This window comes from Hypomesus nipponensis, chromosome 21 (genome assembly GCF_054491055.1).
Source record: "Hypomesus nipponensis isolate SF chromosome 21, ASM5449105v1, whole genome shotgun sequence".
In the NCBI taxonomy this organism is placed as follows: Eukaryota; Metazoa; Chordata; class Actinopteri; order Osmeriformes; family Osmeridae; genus Hypomesus; species Hypomesus nipponensis.
The window spans coordinates 9,327,826-9,355,740 of record NC_140381.1 but is presented as its reverse complement, the minus strand read 5'-3'; the positions used below and the strand labels follow the sequence as shown (position 1 = coordinate 9,355,740).

General features: G+C 50.7%; 2 protein-coding genes across 4 annotated transcripts in view; both read right to left on the bottom strand.

Annotated features, from left to right (window-relative positions):
• Positions 1-19,225, bottom strand: part of rbfox2 (RNA binding fox-1 homolog 2) — a 30,813-nt gene extending 11,588 nt beyond the window's left edge. Inside the window, exons 1-6 of one of the 3 annotated variants that reach the window (XR_014740567.1) lie at positions 18,038-19,225; positions 11,442-11,492; positions 1,662-1,868; positions 1,295-1,483; positions 870-923; positions 608-700 (exon numbers count right to left, since the gene is read on the bottom strand). Coding sequence is in view for 2 of the 3 variants with exons in the window: in XM_084685293.1 (XP_084541419.1) it covers positions 608-700; positions 870-923; positions 1,295-1,483; positions 1,662-1,868; positions 11,442-11,492; positions 18,038-18,289 (846 nt within the window). In the remaining variant the exon portion in view is untranslated. Of the gene's footprint in view, positions 1-607; positions 701-869; positions 924-1,294; positions 1,484-1,661; positions 1,869-8,914; positions 9,187-11,441; positions 11,493-18,037 lie in introns of those variants that run through there. The other 2 variants (XM_084685293.1, XM_084685294.1) reach the window with 2 other exon arrangements.
• Positions 19,226-19,898: 673 nt separating this feature from the next.
• LOC146237842 (uncharacterized) lies at positions 19,899-27,315 on the bottom strand. Its single transcript, XM_084685460.1, has 18 exons — positions 26,889-27,315; positions 26,631-26,792; positions 26,171-26,289; positions 25,698-25,881; positions 25,377-25,489; positions 24,284-25,244; positions 24,017-24,141; positions 23,539-23,785; positions 23,062-23,186; positions 22,852-22,945; positions 22,527-22,649; positions 21,902-22,074; positions 21,608-21,696; positions 21,258-21,382; positions 20,814-20,994; positions 20,566-20,671; positions 20,362-20,438; positions 19,899-20,017 (listed from the first exon to the last, which is right to left on the bottom strand). The coding sequence occupies exons 1-17, from the start codon at positions 27,313-27,315 to the stop codon at positions 20,364-20,366; spliced, it is 3,429 nt and encodes a 1,142-aa protein (XP_084541586.1). The 3' UTR covers positions 19,899-20,017; positions 20,362-20,363.
• Between the last annotated feature and the right edge of the window lie 600 nt (positions 27,316-27,915).

Sequence of the window (27,915 nt, the reverse complement as noted above, 5' to 3'; positions counted from 1 at the left end):
TGAGGTCCCGTTCAACCCAAACGCCCATGCAGAATTGCCTTGCACAAACACGAGCAAGCTCAAATTGTCAGGAGAAAAAAACAGGAAATAAAAGATTTCACCCTTCAGTGAACAAGACACCAGACACCCACGACAGCAACGATGAAGTGATGGTGATGACCAAGATAACAAACCAATAGAAAAAGAAGTTGTGCCATCCTTCATGCGGTGTAACGTAAGAGCCCATAGGTTAAAATATAAAAGAAGTCTCGGATACCGCCATCCGATTGGCCATGCCAGTTGCTCAGCGCCACGCCACCCATCATGCTTTGCAAACCAGACACCCCCACCCCACCGGCACAGAACTGGAGATTAAAAGGGTGCAATACAATGGACAGCCCACAACACAAACAGGAAGTGACAGGTTAAAACCAGACATCATTCTGTGCTGCGCCGACGCGTCATGCTAGAGTGAAGCCAGAGAGGAGTTAGAACAGAAAAGCCTCCGTCTCCGGGGGCAACACACCAACCTAGACAGAGCACGTTAGCCGGGAATCTCACTCTCACTGTCGGACAAGGAGGAGGCGGAGGAAAATGGCCGCCGTCGAAAATGAGGTGGGTTAATTACCTCGATCTTACGGCCCTCCACCAAGGTCCCATGGAGCTTCTCCCTGGCCCTCTCCGCATCGGCGCTGGTCTCGAACGTGACGAAGCCAAAGCCCTGAGAGAAAAGGAAGAAAAAGAGGGATGGAGGGAGAGAGGGAAAAGGGAGAGTGGGGCAGAGGTGAACGAAAAAAAGTAAAAAAAAAAAAAGGTTTACAAATGTGCGACATAGGCGCTTAAAAAATTCCAAAGAACGATGTACACAAAATGTCCGACGGATGCCTTACCTTTGAGCCTCTTTCGTTGAATATAATCTCGACATCGAGGATCTTTCCAAATTGCTGAGGAGGGACAAAAAGAGAAGGAAAAAAACATCAATATCCTGTGGGTAGTGATGCGGGGGCCGCAAAATGCAATACCACGCTTCACCACACGGTGCCAGTATTGTACAACATCGAACCGCTGGCTTGCATCCAGCCATGTTGCTCTTTTCAGGCTCAGTCTTAATCCTCCATGTCTTCCCTGCCTCCCCGCTTTTCCCTCTGCACCATTTTAAAGGAACATTCCGTCCAAAATAAGGCTGTATTACTGACTGCTCGGGGTGATACCCGCAGTGCTTTTTCCTTGGTGCGATTGGCGGTCGACTGACCAATGAAAAAAAAGAGGAATTATGATGGAAAAAGAAACACTCCCAAAAGTGTCAGGGACGTACCCCAAACATCTGCCGGAGGTCGGGATCTCGAAAGCGGAAGGGGATGTTGGATACGTGGAGGCGCTTGGGGCTCCCCTTGGCGTCCGTGTCGTCCCCTGAGGACCCCCCGCCGCCGCCGCCGCCGCCGCCACCGCCGCCCCCTCCTGAACCCACCCCGGACTGGCCATCAATCTGGGAGGTGCCGTCCGACTGGAGGGGGAGGCCGAGCGAGAGGGAGGGAGAGAGAAAAGAGAGAGAGGTTCATTCAAAGTCTTTTGACTCGTTTCATGGCCTCCCCTCCTTCCGCGGCGTAAATCAAGTGCCCGAGGAGGCCGGGGCCAAATGAGAAAACCAACCCCCCCTGGCTCGAACCCGACTCAACACTCACTTGGCTGTTCAAGCTGTTGGGCGCGTTTGTTGCGTTGTTCGAGGCGGCCCCGCTCTCCACGGGGCCCTGCACCGCGCCGGCGGTGTACAGGGTGGCGCCGTACTCCAGTGGCAGGCCGTTCTGGGGGGGCGGAGGGGGAGGCGGGGGGAAGGTGGAGAAGGGCGGGGGAACCAGGCCCTCCTGACCCCCGGTAGTATCCTGAGATCCCTGAGAGGAGGAGAGAGAGAGACATAGAGAGACAGAGAGAGAGAGAGAGAGACATAGAGAGAGAGAGAGATACAGAGACAGAGAGAGAGAGAGAGAGAGAGAGAGAGAGGGAGAGAGACAGAGAGAGGAGGCGATGTGAGGAAGGGGAGCGAGAAATGGAAAAAGAGGAGGAGTAGACGTGAAGAAAAGGAGGGAGCAAAATGGAAAGAGAGAGAAAGAGAAGACTTTGTAAGTAGCTGGCTGGCTAAACTCCACCGTATCTTTTACGGCAGAGAGAGAAAAGGCATCACTGGGGCCCAGGCAGACCACTTTCCCAGGAGCTCCAGTCGAAAACGTATTACAGGCACGGATATTATATTTCCACCCTCCATCCCCCTTTGGTGTGTGCGTGTGTGTGTGTGTGTCTCCTGCCGCCTATTAAATATTCACTACAGCCACATCTATTATTGAGGGTCAGCAGCCTCTACACAGAGTGCCTCACAATGGTGCGCATCCGACGCCCACACACGCCCACACACACACACACACACGCACACCCTTTCCATACACTGACTCTGACACGCAAACACCCACCCGCTTAAACGCTCACAAAGAGCAACTGTTGGGGAGAGAGAGAGAGAGAGAGAGAGAGAGAGAGAGAGAGAGCACACTCCTGGTGCTGTAATCTCATACAGCTCCCTAAAATACCCCCAAAAGATACAACAGAGTAATCACACACACACACACACACACACGCACACACACACACACACACACACGCACGCACACAAACACACACACACGCACACACACACGTGCACGCACGCACGCGACAGACAGCACAAGACTACTGGCTTTCTAATTGCTAACCATTTTCATTTGCTCTTTCATTTTCATGCCATCGTGGATTAGGCCTGTCCATTCCTTTCCTATCAGTCTTCCCCTCCTCGCCCCTCCTCTCCCCCCGCTGCCAACCCCCCATCCCCCCCCCCCTTCTTTCCCCTCTCCTCGGCCTGTCTCCTCTCTCTCTGCACCCGCGACCGTTTCCATTTAGGGTAGCAGTGCCCCTCTGTCAGCAGACCAGGAATGCACAGAAGCCTGTGGGGGAGTGTGTGTGTGTGTGTGTGTGCTTTTATATGTGTACAGTGTGCGTAAGTGTGTGTGGATACGTGTTGGTGCGCGTGCCTGAGGAGAAGTGTGAGCACGGTATGTTCCGTGTGTGCGTGGCCGCGTACGCCTGTCATCGTAGGTCAGCTCCGAGGTGACCGCGCGTGTGTAGGTGGGGTCCGGAATGTCCCGAGGTGAGCGTGTTCGCGGACCGGCGCGCGCGTGCGAATGACTGATGGGCCGGAGCGCTGGCCTGCTGCGAGGTACAATAGATTTGCGTCCCTGTGGGAGTGTGCGTGTGCGTGCCATCTGTCTCCCAGACCCTGACCTTTCCTTGCCTCACACCTGTGACTCGCTGGCCAGATCCCCCTGAACTGTATGTGTGTGTGTGTGTGTGTGTGTGTGTGTGTGACACAGTGAGCAGAGTGACACAGGGCTGACCCGGGTCACGAGCCGATACGAAGTGACGAGGCCGGCTCGCTTTGTCCTAGATATGTGTAGACATCCTTCCGAAACGCAACCGTCTCTGACTCAACTTCCGAGAGATGAAGCCGGAAACGTGGTCTTCAGCTTTGTAAAACGGTTCCACCCAAACAGAACGCTCCCCACCCACACTCTCGCGAAATAGCTGCACGGAAGCCTCCATGCTGAAATTCGGCCAATTCAAAAACCGAATGAGATTCATATATGTTGAACATATTTCAGAAAATGGTTTCGCATCCGCTCTCTCTTTGCATATTCATGAATATTCCGCATTTGACGTACTTCCCGAATTTCGCCAACTCAACACTAAATCGCCCCTAAGCTGAGACCGCGGATCTTTCGCCACGAGCCAGAGAGAGGGTAGCAACCTCAGTATTTTCGGTCGGGTCGGACAAATATAGAAAAAGGGAGCAACCGAGCGTTGGTGTTGAACTGGCCGGCTTTTTAGAGTGCCGCCACATTCAGCCTCGACGACACGGTGCAGCAGCGCACGACCCGGGCACACGGAGACAAAAGCAGCTGCTACCGAAATCGTTTTTTTCAGTGGGGCGTGCGTTTGTGGGCGCGTGTTCCTGTGTGTGCTTCGTCTGTCGAGGCCGTCTTGTGTGATTCTCGCTGACCGTGAGCTGCGTTGTCATCTTCTCTTGATAAGAGCATCAGCTGAATAAATACATATATAAAGAGAGAGAGGGAGAGAGACAGAGAGAGAGAGAGAGAGAGAGAGAGAGAGAGAGAGAGAGAGTGAGAGAGAGAGGGAGACAGAGAGAGAAAGAGAGAGAGAGAGAGAGGGAGAGAGGGAGAGAGACAGAGAGAGAGAGAGAGAGAGAGAGAGAGAGAGAGAGAGAGAGAGGAACCGTCCTGTTCCTGTGATGTCCTCCAGTCAGATAGGCGATGCGCTTTTTGTGTGTGTGTGTATGTGTGTGTGCGCATGTACCCAGGTGTGTGTGTGTTTGCGTAGGGGCGCGTGGGGTTGTTTGCGTCTGCCGAGTCGCCTTTCATCGCAACGCTGCGGCGCGCGTTTGCGTTCGTCGCGTGCGCGCGCTCCTTTCCGATTGTGTACACGCTCCAACGCTCCGCGTATGCGTGCGCGCGTGTTTTATTATCTGTTTGAGCGCTGCGAACACCCCTCTCCCCGCCCCCCGCACACACGCTCCCACCCCCTCTCCTCGTTGTGTAACACTGCGCAGGCAGCAGCAGAGCTAGTGACTCAGACTGCTCGCTAGAGCTGAGCTTTCCCTTTCGGGTCAGCGGGCAACGTCCGAGCGCGGGCTCGTTTTGTTTCCGAGGAGCCCGCCGCCGCCGTCGTCGGCGGGTCGAGGCCGCGGGACCCGCCAGCGGCGTGGCGTTGCGGAGGGAACGTCGGCTCGCCCGCCTGAGCGACGCGCCAACTGGGCCAGGGAGGAGGGGGCCGCTTCACATACGTGATGACTTTTCAAGAGATTCTTTTCCTTCTCCCTCCTTTTTTCCTACTTGCTACGGCACGACTCGTATCGTCTCATTTCGAAGACTGGAAAATGGAGTGGGGGGGGGGGGGGGGGGGGGGCGTTGGCCTGAGCATGGCTCGTCTCTGCCAGCCATAAGAACGTCCAGTGGCCGGGGTTGTGTGGCGTTTGCTGGTTGCCATCGTGGCTGTTGTCGCTGTTGTCGTGGCAATGAGCAGGACTGACAAACAGCTGGATGAGCGTTTTTCGCAGCACGCCCAAGGCATAGCAATGAGCCTGGGGACCCCCCTTCCTTGTTAAATAATTCCAACCCGAGTCGAACACCCCCTCCCCCCCCCCCTCCATCTCCACTCCTATTCCTCCCTCGCCCCTCCCCCCCCCCCTCCCCCCTCGCCCCTCCCCCCCCCCCCTCCCCCCCGCTTTTTTTTCTCCTCCTGCTGCTGTTCTCTCATCCTCCCCCCCCCCCCCCTCCTCCTCTTCCCCATCCCCTCTTTTCTTTTTACGCTTCATAAAATCCAGACGGGACCCCTTGCAGCCGTCCCGCCCCCCCCAGAGTGTCAATCAAACCGCCTGCCTCGTAGCGACGGGACGTGAACCTCCCCCCCTCCTCCTCCCACCCCTCTGTTCCTGATCTCCTTATAGGGTAACATGTCTGCTCGTCAACACAGGCCCTCCCACTACAGCCCCTCATCCCTTTTCCTTGTAGGGTGTTATGTATGCTCCAGATCCCCCCCCCCCACCCCACCCCCAAAGGCACCTCACACACAGTCACACACGCACGCACACTTTTTTCCTTTTCTTTCACGTTCCCCCCCCCGCCCCCCCCAACGATTTCATCTCCGCTGCAGCTCTGTCTGAAAGGTAAACACTCCGAAAACAAAGATGGCCGACATCCCTTTAACGAACGGCGAGGGGGCGGGGGGAGGGGGATGGGGGCTGGGGGGGGGGGGGGGGGCGCTGAAAGCCACGCGCTGTCCCCGGCAAACACGCGACGCAGGTGAGCACACAGAACACGCCATGCTCTGTGTCGACGCCTCGTCCGCACCAACGGGTTCCTCTCGTTCCGGGGGTGGGGGTGGGTTGCTCGGTGACAAGAGCGCCACTGAGTTAGTCCCAATGTCAAAACGGTTGACAGTGTGTACACAGGTAACTCATATGACTGGACAATCCAAGTCAATGGTCCTGAACAAACAGGTAGAGAGAATGAGACAGAGAGAGAGAGAGAGAGACAGAGAGACAGAGAGAGAGAGAGAGAGAGAGAGAGACAGAGAGAGAGAGAGAGAGAGAGAGAGGGAGAGAGAGAGAGAGAGAGACAGAGAGACAGAGAGAGAGAGAGAGAGAGAGAGAGAGAGAGAGAGAGAGAGAGGGGGAGAAGGGGGAGAATGAGAGAGAGAGAGAGAGAGAGAGAGAGAGAGAGAGAGAGAAAGAGAGAGAGAGAGAGAGAGAGAGAGAGAGAGAGAGAGAGAGAGAGAGAGAGAGGGGGAGAAGGGGGAGAATGAGAGAGAGAGGGGGAGAATGAGAGAGAAGCAGAACAAACCTAATCGCCCAAAAGACAAACCCCTCTTCAGGACATATTATGCCCTCCAACCATGCTTCCCAAAGCCACAAGTCAAAACAAGCCTTTTGACTCTCAAACCTTACCAAATGGGCGCTTTAAAAAGGAACAGATCACCCATTAACATCCTTTAAGGCCTACCATCAACTATTCAGGCTTCGCCCCCAACTCCCCCCTCCAGCCCCCCAGCCCCCCTCTACCCCCCCACCCCCATTCTTTGGTGCAGTATCGATTAATTAATTCCATTAAGAAATGATTTTTGAAGCGTGTCACAAGATATGGAAGTGTTGGCTTGGCCTAATCTGCTGGTCGACATAGAGTAGCACTCACATAACGACTCTTCACACCTCTTCCTCGCTCGCTCTCTCAACAGACTTCATCAATGAATGACTCATGCGTGCGCATAGTCATGGCAACGGGGCCCGTAGATCATTCTGGTATGTGCAACCTTCGAGAAATCAATAGAAAACCCATGGAGAAATTCAGGACGATGCCTAATGACGGTGAACTTTGTCACCTCTTGATAGTTTATGCAAGCGTGTATTTAGGTGTGTGTGTGTGAGGTGTGCGCATGTGTGTGTGTGTGTGTGTGTGCAGCAGCACAGATTGGTGTCTCTCCCACACCTTAGGGCACACGCTAGGGTGGGGCGCGGCAAAATATTTCAGCTCTCCCTTTCTTTCGCTCTCTCCCTCCCTCCCTTTCGCAAAACTATGATAGCGCTATTTGTGTTCAGGGCTGTGTGGGAGCACTTAGAAGTCTGTGCCTGACTGCAGATCTGCGGAATTAAGGCTGCTTTTCAAAATGCACCAGGAGGGGGGTTTCCTGCAAAGTCAGCACCTTGCTGCTATTATTATGTCACTCGACCAACTGGCTTTCTCCAGGGTTTTACCCTGCCTACCGATCTCCATGTAGTTGGTACTCTCTCTTCCCCTCTCTCCCTCTCCCCCTCCCCCCTCCCTCTCTCTCTCCCTCTCTCTCTCTCTCCCCCTCCCCCCTCTCTCTCCCTCTCTCTCTCTTTCTCTCTCTCCATCCACATTCCCTCTATCTCGGCATCTCACGTGATCTGTCTTTCCTGCGACGTTCACTAAGCCCATTCCTGGCAAATCAGAGTGGGCTGTCACCTTAGAAATCAATTTCCATTCCCCTGTGCTCTCTCACCGATCTCCATGTAGTTAGTTCTCTCTCCCTCTCTCCCTCTCTCCCTCTCTCTCTCTCTCTCTCTCTCCCTCTCTCTCTCTCTCTCTCTCTCTCTCTCTCCCCCCCCCCACCATCCCCCTCTTTCTGGAGCTCTTAAAGGAAAACATTGAGATAACAGCTGCCAGGGCCCCAGGGAGGAACGGGGGGTGGGGGGGGGGTGGGGTGGGCAGGGGGAGGGCGGTTGAGGAGGGAGAGAGAAAAGAGGTCAAACAGTAAAGAAAGTAGGATTCCAAGGTAAAGCTGGAAGAGGAGTGCGCACGCGAACGTCGCGGGGGGGAGGGGGCTGGAGGAGGGGGGGGCCGGCGGAACGCGCTCCACACACAGGACCCCTCTGACTCATCCACGGAGATGCCATGACACCGTGGGCGCGCGTGTGCCGTCGCTACAACTCGACAATGCGTGCTCCGGTTGCCGTCGGTGAGTCTGTGTGTGTGTGTGTGTGTGTGTCTGCCGGTCAGATCAGAGTAGAGGAGGAGGGGGGGGGGGGGGGGGGCTCGTTGACTGGAGAAAGTAACAACTGCTCAGCAGGCACCTGTCCCCTTCACTCACACCACGGGGGGGGGGGGGGTATCGAGGAACAGCTGCAGGGACAATAAAGAATTGCTTTACCTCTTTTTCCTCCACCCCATCCTTTCACTACCCTCTCTCTCTCTCTCTCTCACTCACTCTTCAACCCCCACACCTTTAGGGTCTCACAGATACCAAAGGCCTGCTCGCCGTTTTGCGCGTGCAAGTTGCCCGCCACACGCACACCATATCACATGAACATCCTTAAGGCTGCATCCAACTTGACAAATATACATCTCAAATCCGCATGGCACGGCACAGTTTCCAGTTCATGCTCAGAGAGCATGCGTTTGCTCGCCCGAGGCTGGGGAACAGATGTCCTAGGAAGACCGGAGTGAGTCCGGAAGCCCGGCCAACACTGCAAATCCTAACACAGATACCGTCTCTCCATCTCCCCCCTCTCTCCGTCTCCCCGTTGGTCCTCGTCTTTCGCGTGCACAGCGCAAGCTATTCTCCGAGCGAGTCTTTCTTCTGTTGTTTACAATCCTACCTATTCAGCGGGGCCATCGGGCTGTGCGAAACGACCTCGCCAAGTCCGCTCAAGTAAAAGGGGGTCATGCCGTGCTTCCTTATTGTCGCGGTCAATTGGAAACGAGGGCTGACATGACACATCGCGCCGAGGGTACGCTAGGTAAACATTAGCTCTGTGACAAAGTGGCTCGATTCGATCCGGCGTCGCGTCAGGGGTGCAAAGAGAGGGAGGGAGAAAACTCACCGGCAACACTGACGGGTAGTACAGTCCCATCATCGTATTCCGCACGAGAGAACTGTGGAAGAATTGTCGTCCGTCTCTCTCTCTCTCTCTCTCTCTCTCTCTCGCTCTCTCGCGCTTTTTCTCCTTGCCTTTCCTCCTCCTTCTCTCTTGCTCGGTCGCTCGGTCTCTCTCGATCGGAGCCTGTGTCACCGCGCTCGTCTCCTGCCTCTGTTCTGTCTCGCAGATTCAAAATCTCCCTCTCTCTCTCTCTCTCTTCCCCTCACTCGCGAGGTGGACCCTGCCAATCCTCCCCCCTCCTCCTCCTCCTCCTCCTCCGCTGGCCTCTGTCCCTGTCACTCTATTGCTTGCCTGCTCTGCTTTTTTTCTCTATCGCTCTCTCTCTCTCTCTCTCTCTCTCTGTCTCTAGCTCGCTCGTGTTCCTTTCTTTGCCTCTACCCCCAGCCTTCTGTTTCGCGGCTGTGCCCTTGCCTGCTCATCTCTCTCTCTCTCTCTCTTTCTCTCTCTCATGCACACGCGCTCTCTCTCTCTCCCCGCGTCTCTTCACTGGTCTCTTTTCCTCCACTCCTCTCTCACCCAGATAGCCTGCCGTACCCCTCCCTCCCCCCTCACTCCCCCCTCCCTCCCCCCTCCCTCCTCCCTTCCCCCTTCCCTCCCTCACACCTGCAAACTTTCCCCTCCCATGTCGCAGTACCTCCCTCTCCCTCCCTCCCTCCCTCCGCCCCACCCTCCCTCCCTCCCCGTTCTCTTTCTCCATGTAGGTGAGTTAACTGGGGCTTCTGGCACCACTGGGATACTAACAGACGCTTTTCGTCTTCTCTACAGTAAACCCACCCCCCCTCCTCCCTCCCTCCCTCCCTCCCTCCCTCCCTCCCACCCACCCACCCACCATCTCTCTCTCTCTCTCTCTCTCTCTCTCTCTCTCTCTCTCTCTCTCTCTCTCTCTTCCCTCTCTCTCTCTCTCTCTCTTTCTCTCTCTCTCTCCCTCTCTCTCTCTCCCCTCTCTCTCTCTTCCCTCTTCCTCTCTCTCTCTCTCCCCTCTCTCTTCCCTCTCTCTCTCTCTCCCACCCAACCACCCACCCATCCTCCTTCCCTCCCTCCAGGCTATCTAGACTCTCCCTACTGAAACTCTTTGATCACAGCGCTCGCACGCCAACAGCTTTGCGCCTTCACACGAGCACGGTGATGGCGGCGGTGGCGGCGGCGGTGGCAGCATTCACCGTGAGACGGTTCACGGAGTTCACACACCCCGAAGGCCTGAGACCCTCCTCCCCCTCCCCTTCATCCCTCACGGCACGAGGTGGCGTGCAAAATCCCCTCCGACGGCTCGTTGGGCCGGGACAGACACAAGGGCGTCTCCTCGGGAGGAATATTCCGGCGTACGTACGCATGGCTTCAAAACTTGAGAACTCGAGACAGAGGCGGCAGCGATTTCGCTTTGAAAACGGCGTTTTCCCCAAAAGCCGTCGCGTTTTGGGCCCGTCGATGTCTGGTTAGGGTCACAACGCTGGATTACGAATACGAAACCCTGCTGTAACCGTGGTCTCATTCCACTGAGGGGACGAGTAGAAAGAAAAACCCAAATGGATGGAGCAGACAAAGTAACTCGACTGATCCGTTGCCAGAGAGCCATGGCAGATAAACGACAAGGGAGAGAGAGAGATGGCCAGGGGAGGTCAGCCAGATCCATGGAAAGCGAGGGATGACGGGATTACCAAGAGAGCGGAGGAAGATGAGTGAATGAATGGGGGATGATCTGTGGATTAAACACAGACTAAACCGCCTAATAACACAAGCAGGCATTGGTATACACACACATACGCTCCGTCGACATATGGTAGGCTACACCGAAAAAGACTGTGTGCATAAAAGACTCGATTATGCAGCAGAATCTTCGTATCTATATTTCAATACAAGCTGCATGCACGCGCACACACACACAAACACACACACACACTCAAGGCTAAAGATATGTGAGTCTGCATGTGTTTACATGTAAGCAATGTCGGTAAACACACACTACGGAAGCCAACCGCAGCTTGTGTAACCAACACTAGAAGGATTTATTAAACACATTAATTACAGTTGAGACTTGTTGTGAGAAGCTAGCCCTTTCTTTCTCATACAACATCATGACAAACAGCAAATAGAAATCTAAATATAGGAGTCGGAATACAGTCTCCTTTGAGGAGAGGGAGAAATGATAATCTACTTCCCTACCTTGTGGTTTGAGGGACACAAAAGTGAAGACTCTTGTCCTCAGACCGCTTTACTGGTAATCTAATGCATTTGGTGCTAGACCAATCATTCCAGTAGATTCTCTACATTGAAAGGGCTTTTCTGCAGCCAGGCTAGTGAGTGAGTGTCTGTGATACTGCAAAAAGGGTGTTCCAACTACAGGAGGAATCAAACTAAATATATTACAAATATATAAATGGGATTTAAAATATGAAAGGTTCCGTGTTTATGGTTGTCTAACGCCCATGGACAAGGAAACCAAATATACGTTTTCAAAAGAGGCCAGTCTTACCTGATTGCGAGGGGGGTATCCATGGTAACCCAGGGCCAAGGGTTCGTTGTTCTGAAACAGAGAGGGCAGACATGTTTAAAAACCGTGCCCAGCGACTCCAGCCTGGCGAGCAAAGGGCCGACTGGCTTGTCGCGTGACCCTTTCTAGGCTCATGTTTGATCGCTGGAACGTTTACTCGGTCGTCCGGCCTCTCATTCGATCTCTCCTTCCGGGTCATCGACCACCCCCGACCCGTCCCCCCCCCCCCGACCCCCCCCCCCCCCCCTTCTCCAGTCTCCCGGTGTGTCACTCTATGGGATGTCCAAGTTAATCGTGGCATTAATGGTTTCTAATCAAATTAATTCTGCTCGTGCCACACTGTGTGTGCTCACTGACAACTCAGTGTCCTGTTGAGATCTCACCCCAATGGGCCCATTGTCTGCATGTTGGAGCAGACAGAGAGATGGAGAGAGAGAGAGAGAGAGAGAGAGAGAGAGAGAGAGAGAGGGGGGAGGAGAGAACGACTCACTCCAGCTCCTTAACTCATAAATGGGTCACAAGTGTCATTGACTATAAGGCCCTTTAAGTATCCGGAGCCTGACGCAATCCCCTCTGTTTTCTTTACCCCCTCCCCACGCACACGCACACACACACACACCCCGCTATACAGGGTGACTGCTGCACGGAGTGAGGGTAGGACATGGAGGAGATGGACCGAACAGTCGGGGATTAATTGCTGTTGTGGTAAAAAAATATATATATATAATTTAAGAAAAGGAAAAAGAAAAAGGAACCCCAGCTTCCCCCCTCCCCCACTCCCCCCCCCCTCCTCCAACTCCCCCCCCCCCTCCCACTCTCCCCCCTCCCCTACAGCCCCTCCCCCCCTCCCCCTCGCTTCATCTCTCGCTCTTTGGTGCAATACTAATTAGATTGCACGTCTCTGCTCTCTAAAATAGGAAAATGCTCTTGCAACTCCATTTATTTCACATTCATCACTCTCTGTTCCAGCGTTTATGCTAATGCAATCCATTAAAACGGCTCTTCTTTTCCGGCAATTATGATGCGTTCGGTGAGGGTGAGCGGCATATTTCTTCTGCTGTGTCCTCCTTTCGGCTACATTCGATATAATACTAAAATAAATATGACATTTACCATAAAAAATAAATAAAAAATAAAAACACGGCAACAACAAGCCTCTCTCTCCCTGCTCCCGTCGACCCATCTCCTTTTCATCTGGAACCAATGTGCCTCGCCTGCGTCGTCCCCTGGGGGAACACTTTGCTCTGCGCGCATCACAGCTTGAGCCCTGCTGATTAACGCAGTACCCGTCTACTTTCCTATCTCTCCATCCCCCCCGAGGGCAGCGTCGATCCCCCCCCCCCCCCCCCAAAAAACGGCATCAAAATATTTTGGGAAGGCAAACTAAGAGAGGCCTGGGGGGGGGGGGGGGGGGTGCGAGTTGGTCAGGTTCAGGAAGGGGGGGGGGGGGGGGGAGGGACATTGTCATGTTAGTTCTAGTTTATAAAAGTAGTTCCAGTAAAAACTGCAGTTTGTGTAACTCTTACCTCACTGCCAAAAATGTACTTAGGGGAACAGGCGTCGGAGTCGACCCATAAATAATATATCAGCTTTTAGAGAAGTCTGACTAACATGAATAAAGTATAAACATCTATTTCACCGTGATGGTACACTCCCCTGAACCATGAGGTATGCTGTGTCTCACAGCAAAGCACAAGCCAGGGAAAAAAAAGAGGCAAAATCCAGACACTTATTTTCATTGGGCACCACACTGCGAAAAGACCAGAGAGGGAGGGGGTGAAGCCATAAAATGACATCTGGAATTGATATTTCTGAGACTGGGGGGGGGGTGGGGGGAGGAACTGAAAAAACACGTGAGATGGAGAAAGAAGAGAGCGCGGAGGGAGGAACCTGGGTGGACGAATGGGAATAGTGAAGGGGCTCCAAAAAAAGAGAGAGAGAGAGAGAGAGAGAGAGAGAGAAAGAGAAAGAGAAAGAGAAAGAGAAAGAGAAAGAGAAAGAGAAAGAGAAAGAGAAAGAGAAAGAGAAAGAGAAAGAGAAAGAGAAAGAGAAAGAGAGAGAGAGAGAGAGAGAGAGAGAGAGAGAGAGAGAGAGAGAGAGAGAGAGAGAGGGAATCAAAGACAATGACTCATACATGGAGCGGAGTCATGTGCTTAATTTCCTTAAGGAGCTGGGCGGAGGGGGATGGCGAAGAGGGAGCTGTCCATGTGGAGTGTCCACTCAACACAAACAAACCCACACACACACACACACACAATACCAGCGCAGCGCCAACGGCGTTGGTCTAAGTTAACCTGCAGTGACACGCACAAGACCCAGGCGACCACCACAGGCGTCTGTGCCCGTACCCTGGCCAGGCTCAATAGAAGAAGTCAGTCTACATCTTCTGCTCAAAAGATATCGGGCAAATGCATACAACTTTGAGGTCAAGTATAAAACTGCTCTGAGGTTGCCATGTTGGCTGTGTTGGACGTGCGTGTGTTGTTCTGCCGTCATTCTAGATGATTCTAGCGTGGAGAAAAAAAAAAACGGGTGCTACATCTAAAACCATGAAAGGTTTCTCCAGCGAGGACCAAACCCCCCCCCCCCCACCCCCCACAGGAATGAACTAAAAAAGACTATATCGTAAAATGTTTTTCCTTCAAAAAAGTAATATGACTGAGGTCATTTTTCTCCAGGCGTACGGGCACGGTGCGCTATCTGTTAAGGAAGACCAAAAGAGGAGGATAAGAACTGCGGGGGAAGACAGAGTGAACAATCCGGAGAAAGTAAAGGGAGGACTTGAAGGCAACAGATGGTGAAGGGGGGGGGGGGGGGGGAGGGGGACTCTGGGGGTTTGGGGAAATGAGATAGGGCTCGGTGGAGGTAGATTGGAACCCCTACTCGACTACCTCCCCTTCTCTGAAACCCCCCTCCCTCAGAACAAAAAAGCTCGCTTTTAGAACGGCCCGATATGAGCGTTATTGCGTGTGCGTGCGTGTGCATGCAAACTTCAACGGGAGTTCGGTTACCTCAAACAACCCTCTCATTCACGTCACTAGTTTGCAGGATTGCGATAATCCCCGGCACACACGGGCCGTGTGCTCACCAAAATGTCGGGGGGGGTATGTGTCTGTGCTTTTTTGTTTGTGTTTTTCGCCACTTCTCCGAAAAGACACCAATCGCTTCCACAAACGGTTTTTTTGTGGGGGGGGGGGGGGGGGAGGGAAGAACTCCTGTGTTGATACTTCAGGGTTCCTCAAACATCTTCAAGGAGGACGCCGTCGAACACTTGACAAGATGCCTCCATCCATCTCATCCACACGGAGCACTTAGGTGCTAAGTCCCCCGGATAGCCGAGGGATCCAACAGTTTATTTACTCTAGATACACTTCACATTCTTGCTCCTGGCTATAGGAAACCTGTACTTGGGTGTTTCGCGGCCCGCACGGGCTGGACGCCGATCAATTGGCGAGGCTGTGCATTTCCGGGGCCGTTCGCCTACATATAATCCAAACCACAAAGTGACGGGGACGGTTCGGAACCCACCAGATCTTTCTCCAACTTGCCTAGATGAGATAGAGGGCTGCTCAGTGTGAAGACATGCCGACTTGCAACCCCCCCCCTCCCCCCGTCTTGTCTCCAAGACAGAATGCTAAGTAAGCAAACCTCAGCCAAGAGTCGGCCCATTTGGCCCCGCTGCGCGCCTGTGACGGGCTTCAAAGTGAAAAGCGGCCCAGATAGAACACACAAACATACCCGGATCACACCGGGAGTGCGTTTTTCTTTCTTGCTGACGTTGGGCTGCTATTTCGGTGTCGGACTGAAATGAAAGTACATCGAGGTCCTCTACCCACCGTAATGTTGTAGCACAGTCATTTTCCACCCCGAGGCGAGTCCTTATTAGGTTAGGAGGGGCCAGGGTCCCACGCAGAGTCTCAACAAACGCAGAGCGCCTCGGCGCACTAAACCAAATTGGATCCGACAGGCCCTCAGAATGAGACCTCAGGATGAGCTGTGTGATTCTGAAGCCGTGTCAAACGTTTTTTTTTTTTTTTTTTTTTTTTTTTAAAAGGGCTCGGCTTTTCAGAGCACTTGTCATCTGAGGTCAGAGGGATGCCTGCGATAGCTAAACGCCACCGCCCGATTAAAAGCAGTTCACTCAGGGTTTAAGATCATGTTAAGGCAATGACTAATGGAGAAAGACGGCTGTATCCATGGCGATGTGGACGATAATTATTACGGGCTGGACTGGCAACCGTGTTACGGCATCGCTCGTTACTACCACCACACCCTGTTACAGCGGCCTCATGGGTCAAGGATCAATGCTGTCATTACGTCAGCAATAGGCTGAATTCTATTGCAACACCCAACTGGAAAAAAGAGGGAGAGGGAGGGAGAGTGAGGGAGGGAGGGAGAGAACAAGACAGAGAGAGAATTAACCCTGGCCAGCCGTTTAAATACTTCAACTTTAGCAGAGTGACAAATAACGCAACGTTTTCCGTGAATCGCAGTCCCCAGGAGAGGAGGAAGTCAAAAGGAGGGCCAGTGTGCTTGTCTGGAAGTCGTTTCTTGGAAAGCCCAGCGATCTCCTTTGCGTAGTGAGTTGAATATCTCTTAACCTACTTTTTTGCTGCAATAAGAATAGTGTCTGCACATAGGGGAATAATAATGTCACTTCATTTCGTTTTTCCCCCCAGTTGCTGGAAAAGTATTATTTATTTATTTTTATATGAAAGTGTCAAATGTAGTATGTGTGCATATGCATAGTATGGTTGCATTGTGCTGGTAACCTGAATGGGCATCTCAAGCCTTTGTTTACAAACTGGAAGATTAGGAAAATGTGGGATCGCCAAAATATGGCCCTAAGCTTTAGTGGCCGCATTATGCTAGTGTGTGTGTGTGTGTGTGTGTGTGTTTGGTCCATTAATCCTCTCCCTTAGATAAGGATCTCAGGGATCAGTGTGGTTATAATGCCCCCTCCAGTACACATAGTGATCCTGTTAGCCCGAAACAAAGCCTCTTTACTGCTAGTGATAGGGCAAATCTGTTCCTACATTTGGGGAGGGAGGGGTGGTGGGGAGGAATCCTTCCCTCCCTCTCATTACCGGACAGCCCAAACAGCTGATGCTCAATACTTTTTTAGGGCCGGTCGAGGGCTATTGATCCATGCAGTGCATCTCCTTTGCTCTCATAATACCCCCTGTGCCCCCCCCCTCCCCCCCCCCAAACACACACACTTCCGTTCTGTCTGTTTTTAAGTGCATTACCTTCCTAAGCTTGTCTTTCAGCTCTTCTGGAGTCGGGGTGTGTGTGTGTGTGTATGTTGGGAGTTGCTCTGCGCCATAGCCCCCACCATATGAGGCCTGCAAACTGGCCACTTCACCCCCATTACAGCTACTTTCCATGGCGGAGAAATAGGCTTTTTACACTGTGATGCATCACTTAACCTTGCCCGAGACTGGATAATGCAATGTAATGACACTCTAAAAAGTAGCTGTACTACCCATATATCCAATTAAAAAGATGGACAAGCAGCAAAAAAATCACTGATAAAACCAGCAATTTGATTTTGTTGATGTGTAACTGTTGTAATGGTGCACCGTTTAGATCGATTGCAGTATTTGTGATACATGAAATCTTACATGAAGTCTTAGCGTGACTGGATGTAGGAATGTGAATTACATGCCCCTGGGCCTTGGCTGTTGCAATTTTACTGTTGTTAACGGTAGAGTAAATTATTCCCTCATAAAATGGGCACACATTATTTACATTTAAGTCTCCCATCCCAAAATAAATCACACAGGCAAGCATTTGCCTACAATTTCCATTTAAAACTAAATGTTATAAAACATTCAAGAGGCTGTGCTACATATTGCTTGGGAAGTTTACATTTGGGAATACAGAAGAAGTCGGGTGTTTTTAGTTATACAAGTTATCACATGCATTCTATTGCAATGTGGATAGACTCGTGGTTCTTTCAAATGGTTGTTGTAGCAAAACAGACAAGGAGCAATATTTGAACAAATTGTTTAAGCAATAGGCTAGGCCACAGCACAAAAAAAGTAGCAGCTTCAAAACTCTTGGTCAGCTACAATGTTTAACTTTTTGTCCGAAGGCTTTCCGCTGTACCCTACTTTATGGTGGTGTTGTCACATTTCTTGACAACAAAGTCAGTAGTTTTCCGTATGTGTGGCCTATTGACAAAAGGCTTGTTGTGTCACGTATGACTTTTCGCCTGGTCTGAGGTCTAGATCACTATACTGTCAACCACAACGGTCGTGGTAGGCTGCTGTCTAGTACTCTACGAGTCAACCACATTATGTCTTTCAAGCGGCTCGCTAATTAATCACACCAGTGAATAGATTCAAATACTTCGGCAATAATTAGTAGAGGCTTTCATCTGAGTGTGCTAGAATGATTGGGTTATAGGGTAGTTTCCAGAGTCTGGAGTCTATTTTAGCTACAAAGGCCTATACGCCCATGTAAACATTATTTTAAGACACATGTTCTACACTTTTTGTGGGTTTGAACGCGAAAGTCACGTTAGTGGGCGTATTTGGAGCCAAACTATATCCAACAACTGCACAGGCTCTCACCTGGCCAACCTCTGCCATTACTCCAGCTCCGTCAATCCGGGGACGCTTGCATTCTGCCCCGGTCGAATCCAACAGTGCTGCCGATGTTTGCGCGTCGGGCTCTGGGTCCCCTCTCTTCATCCCCCGAACAGCTGCAGGACCTCCGCTTGAGTTGGGATGCACTCCAGCCATTGTGTCCAGCTCTCTATCCCGGTCCATCAATCCCCGGGACACAGGCAGCATGATTGATGCTACGTCGGTCGACATTAACATTTAAAATTCCCTTCTGTTCCCCGTCTATTTCTAAATCTGGATGTATCTCCTAATATTGGTCACCTCTCTCTGCCTTGGTATCTGGCCTGTCAAATACTCCCAACAATCAAATGCTGTTAATAAAACAAGATTTCAATTGTAATGCAATCAAAGCTATGCAACCCTAATACGAGCTGAAAGATGATCAGTATTAATCTGATCATCCAATTCGATGTAGGCAACAAAATGGATTGTGTAGCCTATTATTTTACCCTCTTATTGGCAACCGCTCGCTTCCTTACTGCAGTACAGCTTGGTCGGATATAAAAAAGCCTATCGAATACGTGGGCAGCTAATTTTAATCTAGTAGGCTATAGGCATATGTTTAGCCTACTAGTCATGTACAGTGTCCACTGTAAGGCCTAGGCTTTAGATTTACAAAACAAAGCGATGTTAGATATCTCCTTGACAATATTATGTCATGAACATTACGCTGTCACTGTTAACCCCTTACTATTGAGCCGGAGAAAGAAATATTTGACAAAACAACATCCTACCGATATCTCAAGCCAAAAAAGCCCTAAACATGTCCTCGCTACCGCTTTTTCTCTGTCTAATTGCGATACTTTTACCAGAGAGGAGGGGTTATTGAAAGTCAATCCTCGTCAAGATATCTCTCCATGTTATTCCTTTTTTCTGCTTTAGTTGATTTCCCAAAACAAAAGACAACGGGGCTGCGGTATTTCCTTCCCTCTCTTCCCTGTTTTTTTTGTCCGTATCCCGGTGTATATTCTCGTGGCGTGTGCGCTACAGAAAGGAAATTGTCTTCCCTCCCCCCTCTGCTCGTGTAGTCATTCCCCTTCCCTCCTCCGTTCCCTCCGTCGTGCGCCCTCCTCGTATCTTCCGCTCAACCCTTTGAACATGCAGCCTGGCAGCCATGCAGCCATCAAATAACGCAGTGTGCCGCAGTGCTTTCACACATTTCAATAGGGGCCTATGGGTGCCATGTTCACGTTGAAACATACCTACCTCCATGTCTACAACGTTCCGTGTGCAACTGACGCATGATTTTATTTTCTTCACCACAACGTACAAGGGCTTAGAAGTCTTTTCAGATTTGTTTTCTGTCAGTAAAGCGTTAAACGACGGGATGGTGTGCTAAAACATTTCCTGTTGAATGACTGTTCGTCGGGGAGGTTATCAATATTAACCCCATTACACAATAGTTGAACCTATACCGGTCAAGGTCCTTGGCGCTGTTTTATGAGTTTACCAGAGCGTGGCACAATCATCCTGCATTTTTATTGCTTGGATGACACCCAGTGGTCGGACAAATGTAGAATTTTTACCACTTCACACTTTACGTCCCTTCTTGCTTGGTCTCTATGGCAACATGCTCACTGCATCCATTCCCATTGGGTTTTGACTATGTGCAAGTTGCTGCATCATACTGACGGAAACTTTCCTCCTTTAGGATGGAGTGGCACTTTCCGCTATAAAATTACAAGCTTCTGGCTGAGGAAGAAATACCCTTTTTAGTATATATTTTAAACAAGTCTCACTCCCATTCCTTTGAAGTATTTTATTGGTGGGTGGCTAGTGAAGTAAACTGCAGAAAAATATACAAGAGTGAATTGGAAAAAGGGATTTAATGAGTTATTTGTAAAGCCAGCTTCAGCTACTTTAGCTGCAGGTCTATCGAGAAGGTCTGCCCCCAGATGATAAAGATGATGGGGTCTCTCAATGGGACTAAAAAAAGAATCAGGAAATGCATTAGTCTCGGTTAATAATTAAAATGTTCCTCATTACTGAAACCATATTTTGTAGGTCATGCCAAAACGATACGAGAACTTCACTTTGTTCATCTCAGTGCGAGTCATCTGTGGGCGTTACGTAAGTGTGTACTGTACAAATGGGTGTGACGGTTGCTTCACAGCTTCAATTTATTTTTATTTTTATAAAAATACCTTCCCAGTGTCCAAATTCTCCACCCATGGCCCCTTAAGGGAGATTGTGCAAGGACCTTTAAGTGTGGGATCGGTGGAAGTGCATGCAGGCTTTGTGTGACTGCAGGCTAAAAGATCTGGCCTCACAGCTAATGGCTGAAGCATCCCTCGACACACGGGCCGTCAGTGGGCGAGCATACTTGGGTCGAACACAGGAAGTAGATCTGGCAGGGGAGAGGGCGTGGTGGGGGTGTCAGACAACAAGCAGGCCTTTGCTAACATTTCTCCAACTCGCTCTAACGGGTTCCAAAACAGGGCTGCGTCTCAATACAGCGTTGCATCCTTGCTCACCTCCTCGTCAATGTCCGAAGCGTTGCTTTTGGAGTGGAACTGGAAGGTGTCGATGGTGAACCTGCGCGTGTGGCCTCGGGGGCCTAGCTGCTGGGAGACGGGGCACCTGTCGAAAGACAAAAGGGTCGTCGGTGGGGCTTGTGGAGGAATGAGGTATGCGAAAACAACAAAAGATGACAAGATGCATTCCCTCAGATTAGATTCAACTGTGTCATTGGTTTTGTACTTGTTTGTACTTCCTGGCCTACCCATCGTAGAGGAGGACCCAGGTGGAGCGCCCAGAGCGGTCGTAGGCCACGCAGTAGTGCACCAGGAGCAGCACACTGGGGTCAGGTGGGTTCAGCAAGCGCACCTCCAGGTACAAGGGTTTACCCAGGAGCGTCTGCAGGGGCCGGTGATACTGGGGATAGTAGTTGGTGTACTGAGCGTCTGTGTGTGAGAAAGTGTGTGTGTGTGTGTGAGTGAGAGAGCGTGTGAGAGATTTTGTCATGCTGTTAGAATTAATAAAATGTCTTTGCTTCAATTAATTTGTTAGTAAAAAGGATAGTCCCAATGTCAGTGCCATTGCATTACATTGATTAAAATTATTCACAAAACTCTTGGACTGAATTCATCCATTACAGATCCTATTCATTATGAAACAGCAGAAACCAGTATCAGTCCAACTGGAGGGGTGGATGTGAATGGTGGACCTGTAGCGATGCGCAGCTGGACCCCGAACACCCCCTCGGTCTGGATGGAGGGTCCCAGAGTGGGGCTCTTGATGAGGTAGCCCACGCTCCCAGAGCCAGGCGTGTACCTGCACTCCACCATCAGCCTGGGGACAGATTGAAGGGGGACGACCAGAGCAGGAAGTGTTTGACGAAGGAACAGGAAGTGATCCAGCAGATTCTCAACAGTGTCGAATTATTGGGTTACAAGTTACATGGAACATAAATGTTATTGACGGGGGGGATATGAAGCCAATCATACAATATCATTATTCTACAATGTTGCATGACTGCAACCAAGAGATGAGTGGATAACTGGCCTGTGGTCTGACCTGATTGCCGAGTCTCTGGTTTGGCTGCCGTGGTTCAGCTTGGCTTTGTGGATGACCTCCAGCAGGTAGACGACAGTGTTGCCCACCTCCTGTGAGAGACAGCAGCCACCGGCGTCAGGTCTCTCACACACACACACCAACAAGAGAGCTCCAAACAGTTGGGCGGTGCTATCAGCTAGCTAGCTAACACCAATAGTCCTATGGCTGTGGTAGTCAAACCACAAAAACATATGTTCAGTGTGCAGACACAGCTAGTGCGACCGAATGCAGAGCTGCACGCACACACACACTCACGTATCGGTGTGTGCCGCAGCCCTCCATAGGAATCTTGAACACAGCGTGGTCTCGGGACACCCTTTGAGGGGTGCAGGAGTCGTCGCCGGTGGCAACCAGAAGGGCAGTGGACAGAGGGGGGTCCGTGAAGGAAGCAGGTACAGAGAACACAAAGTGGCGGTCCGCTGTGCATTCTGGAAGTTAGACACAAAAAGGTATAGACACAGTTCCGTAAAGTAGCAAAAAGGTCATGGATCTCTCTGGGAGATAAACATATGGGCACTAGGACCTTAACACAGGTAAGACAGGCGGGGGAGGAGGGGCTGAATTGCAAAAGTCTGCGCACTGCAAATGACGAGGAGGGGCGCCACCGGGTAGAACATGTCGTGTACCACATTAGGACAAGGCCTTAATGCAGGAGCCCGGGCCATTTCCTGCATATCCTCCCGTCTCCCTCCCCCTGCTTTCCTGTCTCTATCAAGATAAATAAAGCCAGAAAATGACGGAGGGAGCGGTGCAGGGGGGGGGGCGGTCGGAGACGTAAACCTGGTGTCCTCCGACGGAGTTTAAGGGTGGGAAAGAGTGAGAAAACTTGAGACCAAAACGAGGCTTTTGACACCGGGGCGCTGATGCGGCATGGACTCACTATCCGTGGAGGAGTAGCAGCTGGGGCTGAGGGCGCTGAAGCAGCAGCCCAGGGAGAGGCACTCGCCCTCGGACAGCGCTCCAGAGCCACAGGGGAGCCGCTGCTCGCGGGGAACCTGACATTCTGTTGGGAAGGAAACACGATGGAGGGAAATGTCAACGGCACAGCCGGCACAGCCGGCACAGCCAGCCAGCCCCCCCCCCCCCCCCCCCCCCAAGTCTCCTTCTTTTGCCTTTCAGATGGCGGAAAAGGAAACTGGAAATGTGTCCGTTGACATGTAAAACGGACGTATTCATAAAGGGGTTATGGGCTTTTAGGAGTGTACCTTGACTAGGAACGGCGACCGGACACGACAGCCGGACCCTTCTCTGTTTTCCGTGCAGGGTGACGTAAAGCACATGAATTCTGTGTTTTTCACCCTTTTGGGAGAGAGTGTTTAGAAGGTAACAAGTTATGCTCTTATTGACATATATGTCAGGTCCATTCAAAACCATTAGTGATTTACGTCATTGAACTAGACCTGTCATTGACTAACCTGAACTGTCATATGACAAGAGTTGAAGGGTAGAAAGAGATTGATACGGCCGTCATCCAACTGGCTCGCTGAATACCCACAGTGCTTTGGGGCGTCGGTAAGGCTCATCTTGTTGTCTTTGACGTCTGTGGGAATTAAGTTGAGTCGTTATGGAAAACTGGATCAAACTCAAAACAATAAAAGACCACGTTTTTTTTTTTAATGAGAGTAGTTTACGAAGTATGTTTACGACCTGTCTACACTTACGCTCAGATCGACACAACCACATAAGTTTGTACAAGTGAACATGGGGATCTGGATTCCTCTCACCATAACCTTACCTTTACTCATCAGGTCAAAGAACATACTGTATATAAACGTGGGCTCCCAGCCCACACCAGTAGAGCTCCAGAAGTTTCCGTGTTACAATTCAACTCAAGCAGGGATGATAGCAACCATATGCACCTGAAACACACACACACACACACACACTCTTACCCTTAAAAACAATCCCAGTGATGGGCCCAGGGGGGAGCTCCACTCTCATATGGTGAGTGGAGCAGAAGAGTCTGAACTTGGGGGGAGCAAGGCGGCTGGTCTGGGGCAGGACAGTGCTGCTGTTGGCCGGCACTGGAAGAGAGTGGGTGTCCAATGCCGAGGGGTTTGGACACTGCAGCTCCAGGACCCTGTACTTGTTCAGCTTTACATCCAGGTACCTCAGTGAGAGGGTGAGGGTCATAGGGGACTGGGAGGGGAGGGGAAGTCGGGTTTAACATCAACACTGATGTGATGACCACAACTCATAGAAAACCGTCTTGAGAAACAGGTTAAAAAAAAATCAGCTAATTCAAATGATTTATTTCTTGCTTTATTTCTTTCTTCCAGTGAATTGGAACAACACTGTTAAACACTTGCACACCCAGTATGCCCCCAAATATATATCAAACACCCCTTTGTGGAAAGGGGGGGGTCTTACCAGAGCATAGCTGTGGCAGGCAGGGAGAGGGGACACCAGAGTGACGCCAAAACTTGCCATCCTCTTGACCACGTATCCACAGTCCACGGGGATGCTGGAGATGGGTGTCCACTCCTTCCTGAGGTCTGAGGGGAGAAAGGAATATGGCTCCCTTCTGTGGAGATGAGATCCCTTACATGTCCTTCCTTCCCTCCATCTCTGATCTACCGTGCTTTGGTACATTTCAGTGAAAGCTTTCTTCCCTGGTTCATGCAAAGACCTACTGACCTTTGACCTCAAGGGAGTGTAACTGGGCGTAGGGCAGCATTGCGATCACTTGCCCCTCTAGACACTGAAGGGAGGCGGTGAGTCGAGGTGTGACAGGGAGGGGAGGTGAGGGCTCATGACGGGTGGGGATGGTCTGGGGTCCTTGTCTCTGGGAGACTGGGGAGGGCTCATGATGGGTGGGGAAGGTCTGGGGTCCTTGTCTCTGGGTGACTGAGGAGGCGGTGGTGGGCACATGACGGGTGGGGAAGGTCTGGGGTCCTTGTCTCTGGGAGACTGGGGAGGGCTCATGATGGGTGGGGATGGTCTGGGGTCCTTGTCTCTGGGAGACTGGGGAGGGCTCATGATGGGTGGGGAAGGTCTGGGGTCCTTGTCTCTGGGTGACTGAGGAGGCGGTGGTGGGCACATGACGGGTGGGGAAGGTCTGGGGTCCTCCTCTGAGGGTGATTGGTTCAGTATCGGAAAATGTGGCCCGTAGTGGAGGGGTGGGGACGGTGGGTAGATCTGGTTGGGGATTATCGGGATTTTGCGATAGCAAGAAGGGGTAATGGACCGGCACATGGTAGGGGTATTGACAGTTGGGAGGGCAGGAGACTTGAGAAGAGTGGGGTTTGACCATACGCGTGAGCAGTGGTTCGGTGGACTGTGAGGCAGGAAGGGCGCTCTGGGTATCTGGAGGAGGGGTAGGTGGGGGGTTAAGGATGGGTACGTTGAGGTTAAAAGGTGAGAGGGTCCCCATATCAGGGTGGTGGAAGGGGAGTAACTGGATGTGCTGAGCAAACAACCGGCCTGGGGCCAAGGTGCTGAAGGGAGGAGGGATGGGATGAGGCCCAGGGGCGACTGGGTCTGGAGAGAGGGGCTGGGAAAATGGAGGATAGGGCAAGAGCGGTGGCACTGAAAGGAGAGGTGGACAGGAGAGGGGGTATTCCAGTCCGTAGATCAGCAAATGTAAATGTGTTCCATTCTAAATGGTTGGGGGGAGATAGGGGGGGGGGGAGGTTTAAAAATCACAATTAATTCATTATAAAAAGGCTGCCAATTGGCATTCTACATGTATCATGTTAGGAAAAATGAAGGAAAAGGTGGCCATGCTGACTTGGTGGGTGAGGCACGGAGCTGTAAAGCGACAGTAGAGGAAGAGGTCTTCAGGCTGGAAGTCGATATGGTGCGCACACTTATCTGACACCAAGGGAGCCCACACTCCATTCACTGCAGAGGTGGGGAGAGAAAAAAAAGGAAGAAAATGAATTTGTCATACAAGAACTTCACTAGTTTCCATTCTCTACGTACCTGTCGATTCATTTTGCAGATGACACAATGTTTCTTTTATGTAATTATTTTTTTATCAAAGGCCGTTTGACCTCCTTGATTTATGTACAAGTGTGTGTGGGGGGGGGGGGGAATCAGCCTCCCTAACCTTTGACCCCTGGATTAGACATGGCGTCCTTCCCTCCAGGTATATGAATCGTCATGCCAAAGTTGGAGCAGCGAACAGTGAGGGGAATGCGTGGGAAGGCAGGTTGGGGAGGAGAGGGCTGAACCGGACAAGAGAACTGCACTGGGCTCCCCCACCACAGCAAGGGCAGGACATAGCGACCGTTCTGTAGTAAGGTAAAGGTAGACCATTGTGGGGTGGAAATAAAAGAAAAAATTTACACAGGAAGTGATACCAGTTTTTTTTTAAGGGAATATTCCAGAAACGGAATGTCCTTCAAGGCGACAAGTTTCACAGACCTGTAATTCAAGCAACCTGAATAGAATCATATTAAAAAGTGAATCCCTCATGCTCATCTAGAAACTTTGGAAAATGTGTAACCCAAATGTATCAGGGTGAAATGGGCAACAGCTTTGAATGGGTTACAAAGTCCAGAGTAACATTCGGAGCAGTACCCGTTTGGTGACATAACAGCTTTCATATGGCGCCAACAATTCTAGATCCTCGCACGTGGTCTTCACCAAGTAGCCACAATGTGGAGGGAGTTGTAAGACAGAGATGGGGAGTGCATCCACTTGAGGAAAAAAAAAAAAAAAAAAAAAAAATCACTTGATCTGTTTAAAACATTTTGTTATGCTATCTTTTTAGTAAGGGAAAAGACAGAATCTACCGCCAAATAATCAAACAAAACATTTTGCATAGTGCTTGGAACAATCAGAATTAATGAGGTTAGCCATTAACCCAAAGGGTTTCACTCCGAAAAGAGGTTTTGGTGTTTATTCCAACATGTCAACACATGGGACTTGCAACAACTAGCTTATTAAATCTATGTAAAAAAAAAGTTTTAGTACTATCCCCCTTGTCCCTCATGCACTCACCCACGCATGTACCCCTCCAAACCTTATTCTGACCGACCTCTATCCACCAACAGGTTTAGGTATCCTCGTCCGGTTACAGTCAAGGTCATGAAGTTGCTCTTGCACTGTATAGAGGGCCTCATTGCCTGCCATGCAGATAGGTAACGATCCGCTTCTGGTGAACCTGATATCTTTCCTTGGACAACATATTCCTCCAAACCTGCGTAGGTTATGTACAGTAAGATCAAATGGAAACCTTATTGAGCAATAGGTAAAGCATGTTGATGTAGAATTCAAACCAACATAAAACGTTCACCTTGAAAGTCAGCCTGATAACCTTCCTCGACATCGACCGGTCTTTTTTGCACACTAGCTTGACCAAATTTCCAGACCTTGCGTAAATCCGTAGGACTTGATGCAGGTGTTTTATAAAATTCCGCCGGGAGACTGCGAAGGGGAACAGCACGGTCAGTGAGTAATGATGACCGTTCACTTTCTGAACAATTGTTTTTTGCAAATGGGAGACTTGGACCGCGAGGAATGAGGTTTCGACGACCAAATTTGCCCGTTTCATCCTCGGCGCTGACTCTAGGCGTCTTTCCTTTCCCTCCCCTAACGTCAGGCGCGTTTTCTTCCTCGGCAAACTCAACGAGGTCAGTTTGCGAGCTGCCTAAGTTGAAATGTGATACAATAGCTATCATGCATATAAATGTAATTAATTTTCTCATCGGTTGACACGACATCTCCAGAGTGTTTCTTTGGCTGGCTGGCTGGCTGGCTGGCTTGAATAGGCCACCCAGCTGGAAAGAAGGGATATAATTGAAAATTAGCGTCGACCAATCATATACGGTTATGTTTTGACACCTTACGCAGGTTATACTATGGTTTGTATAAAATACAGAAAATTGTATAAAATGTTAAAACTTCTCGATGTTCCAAACATAATTTATCATTGGCCTACGCGAAAACCTTTGCATTTCCAAGTATTCGCACAATTCCATTTATCTATTTATTGCATTTGGTAGGAGGAAGACGCAACCATTACAATGTGTCACATCCAAACGGCCTCAAGGAAGCCCCCCACCACATAAGCCAATTGCATACTTGGGAACGTCTATCCCCGACAGTCACAAAATAAGAACACAACAGGAAGCATTTTACTAATGCACCGTCGTCTAACAACGTGTGCGTGTGTCCCTTGCTGCAAAGCAATTTAAGTGTTCAACCTGAAATAGATAGATAACCCTAGCCTCTGTTAAATTGACTCTAAAGTAAGAATATTCTCTGGGGAGATTTTAGTTATAAGAGAACTGCAAAAATAGAGACGATCACTCATAAGGCTA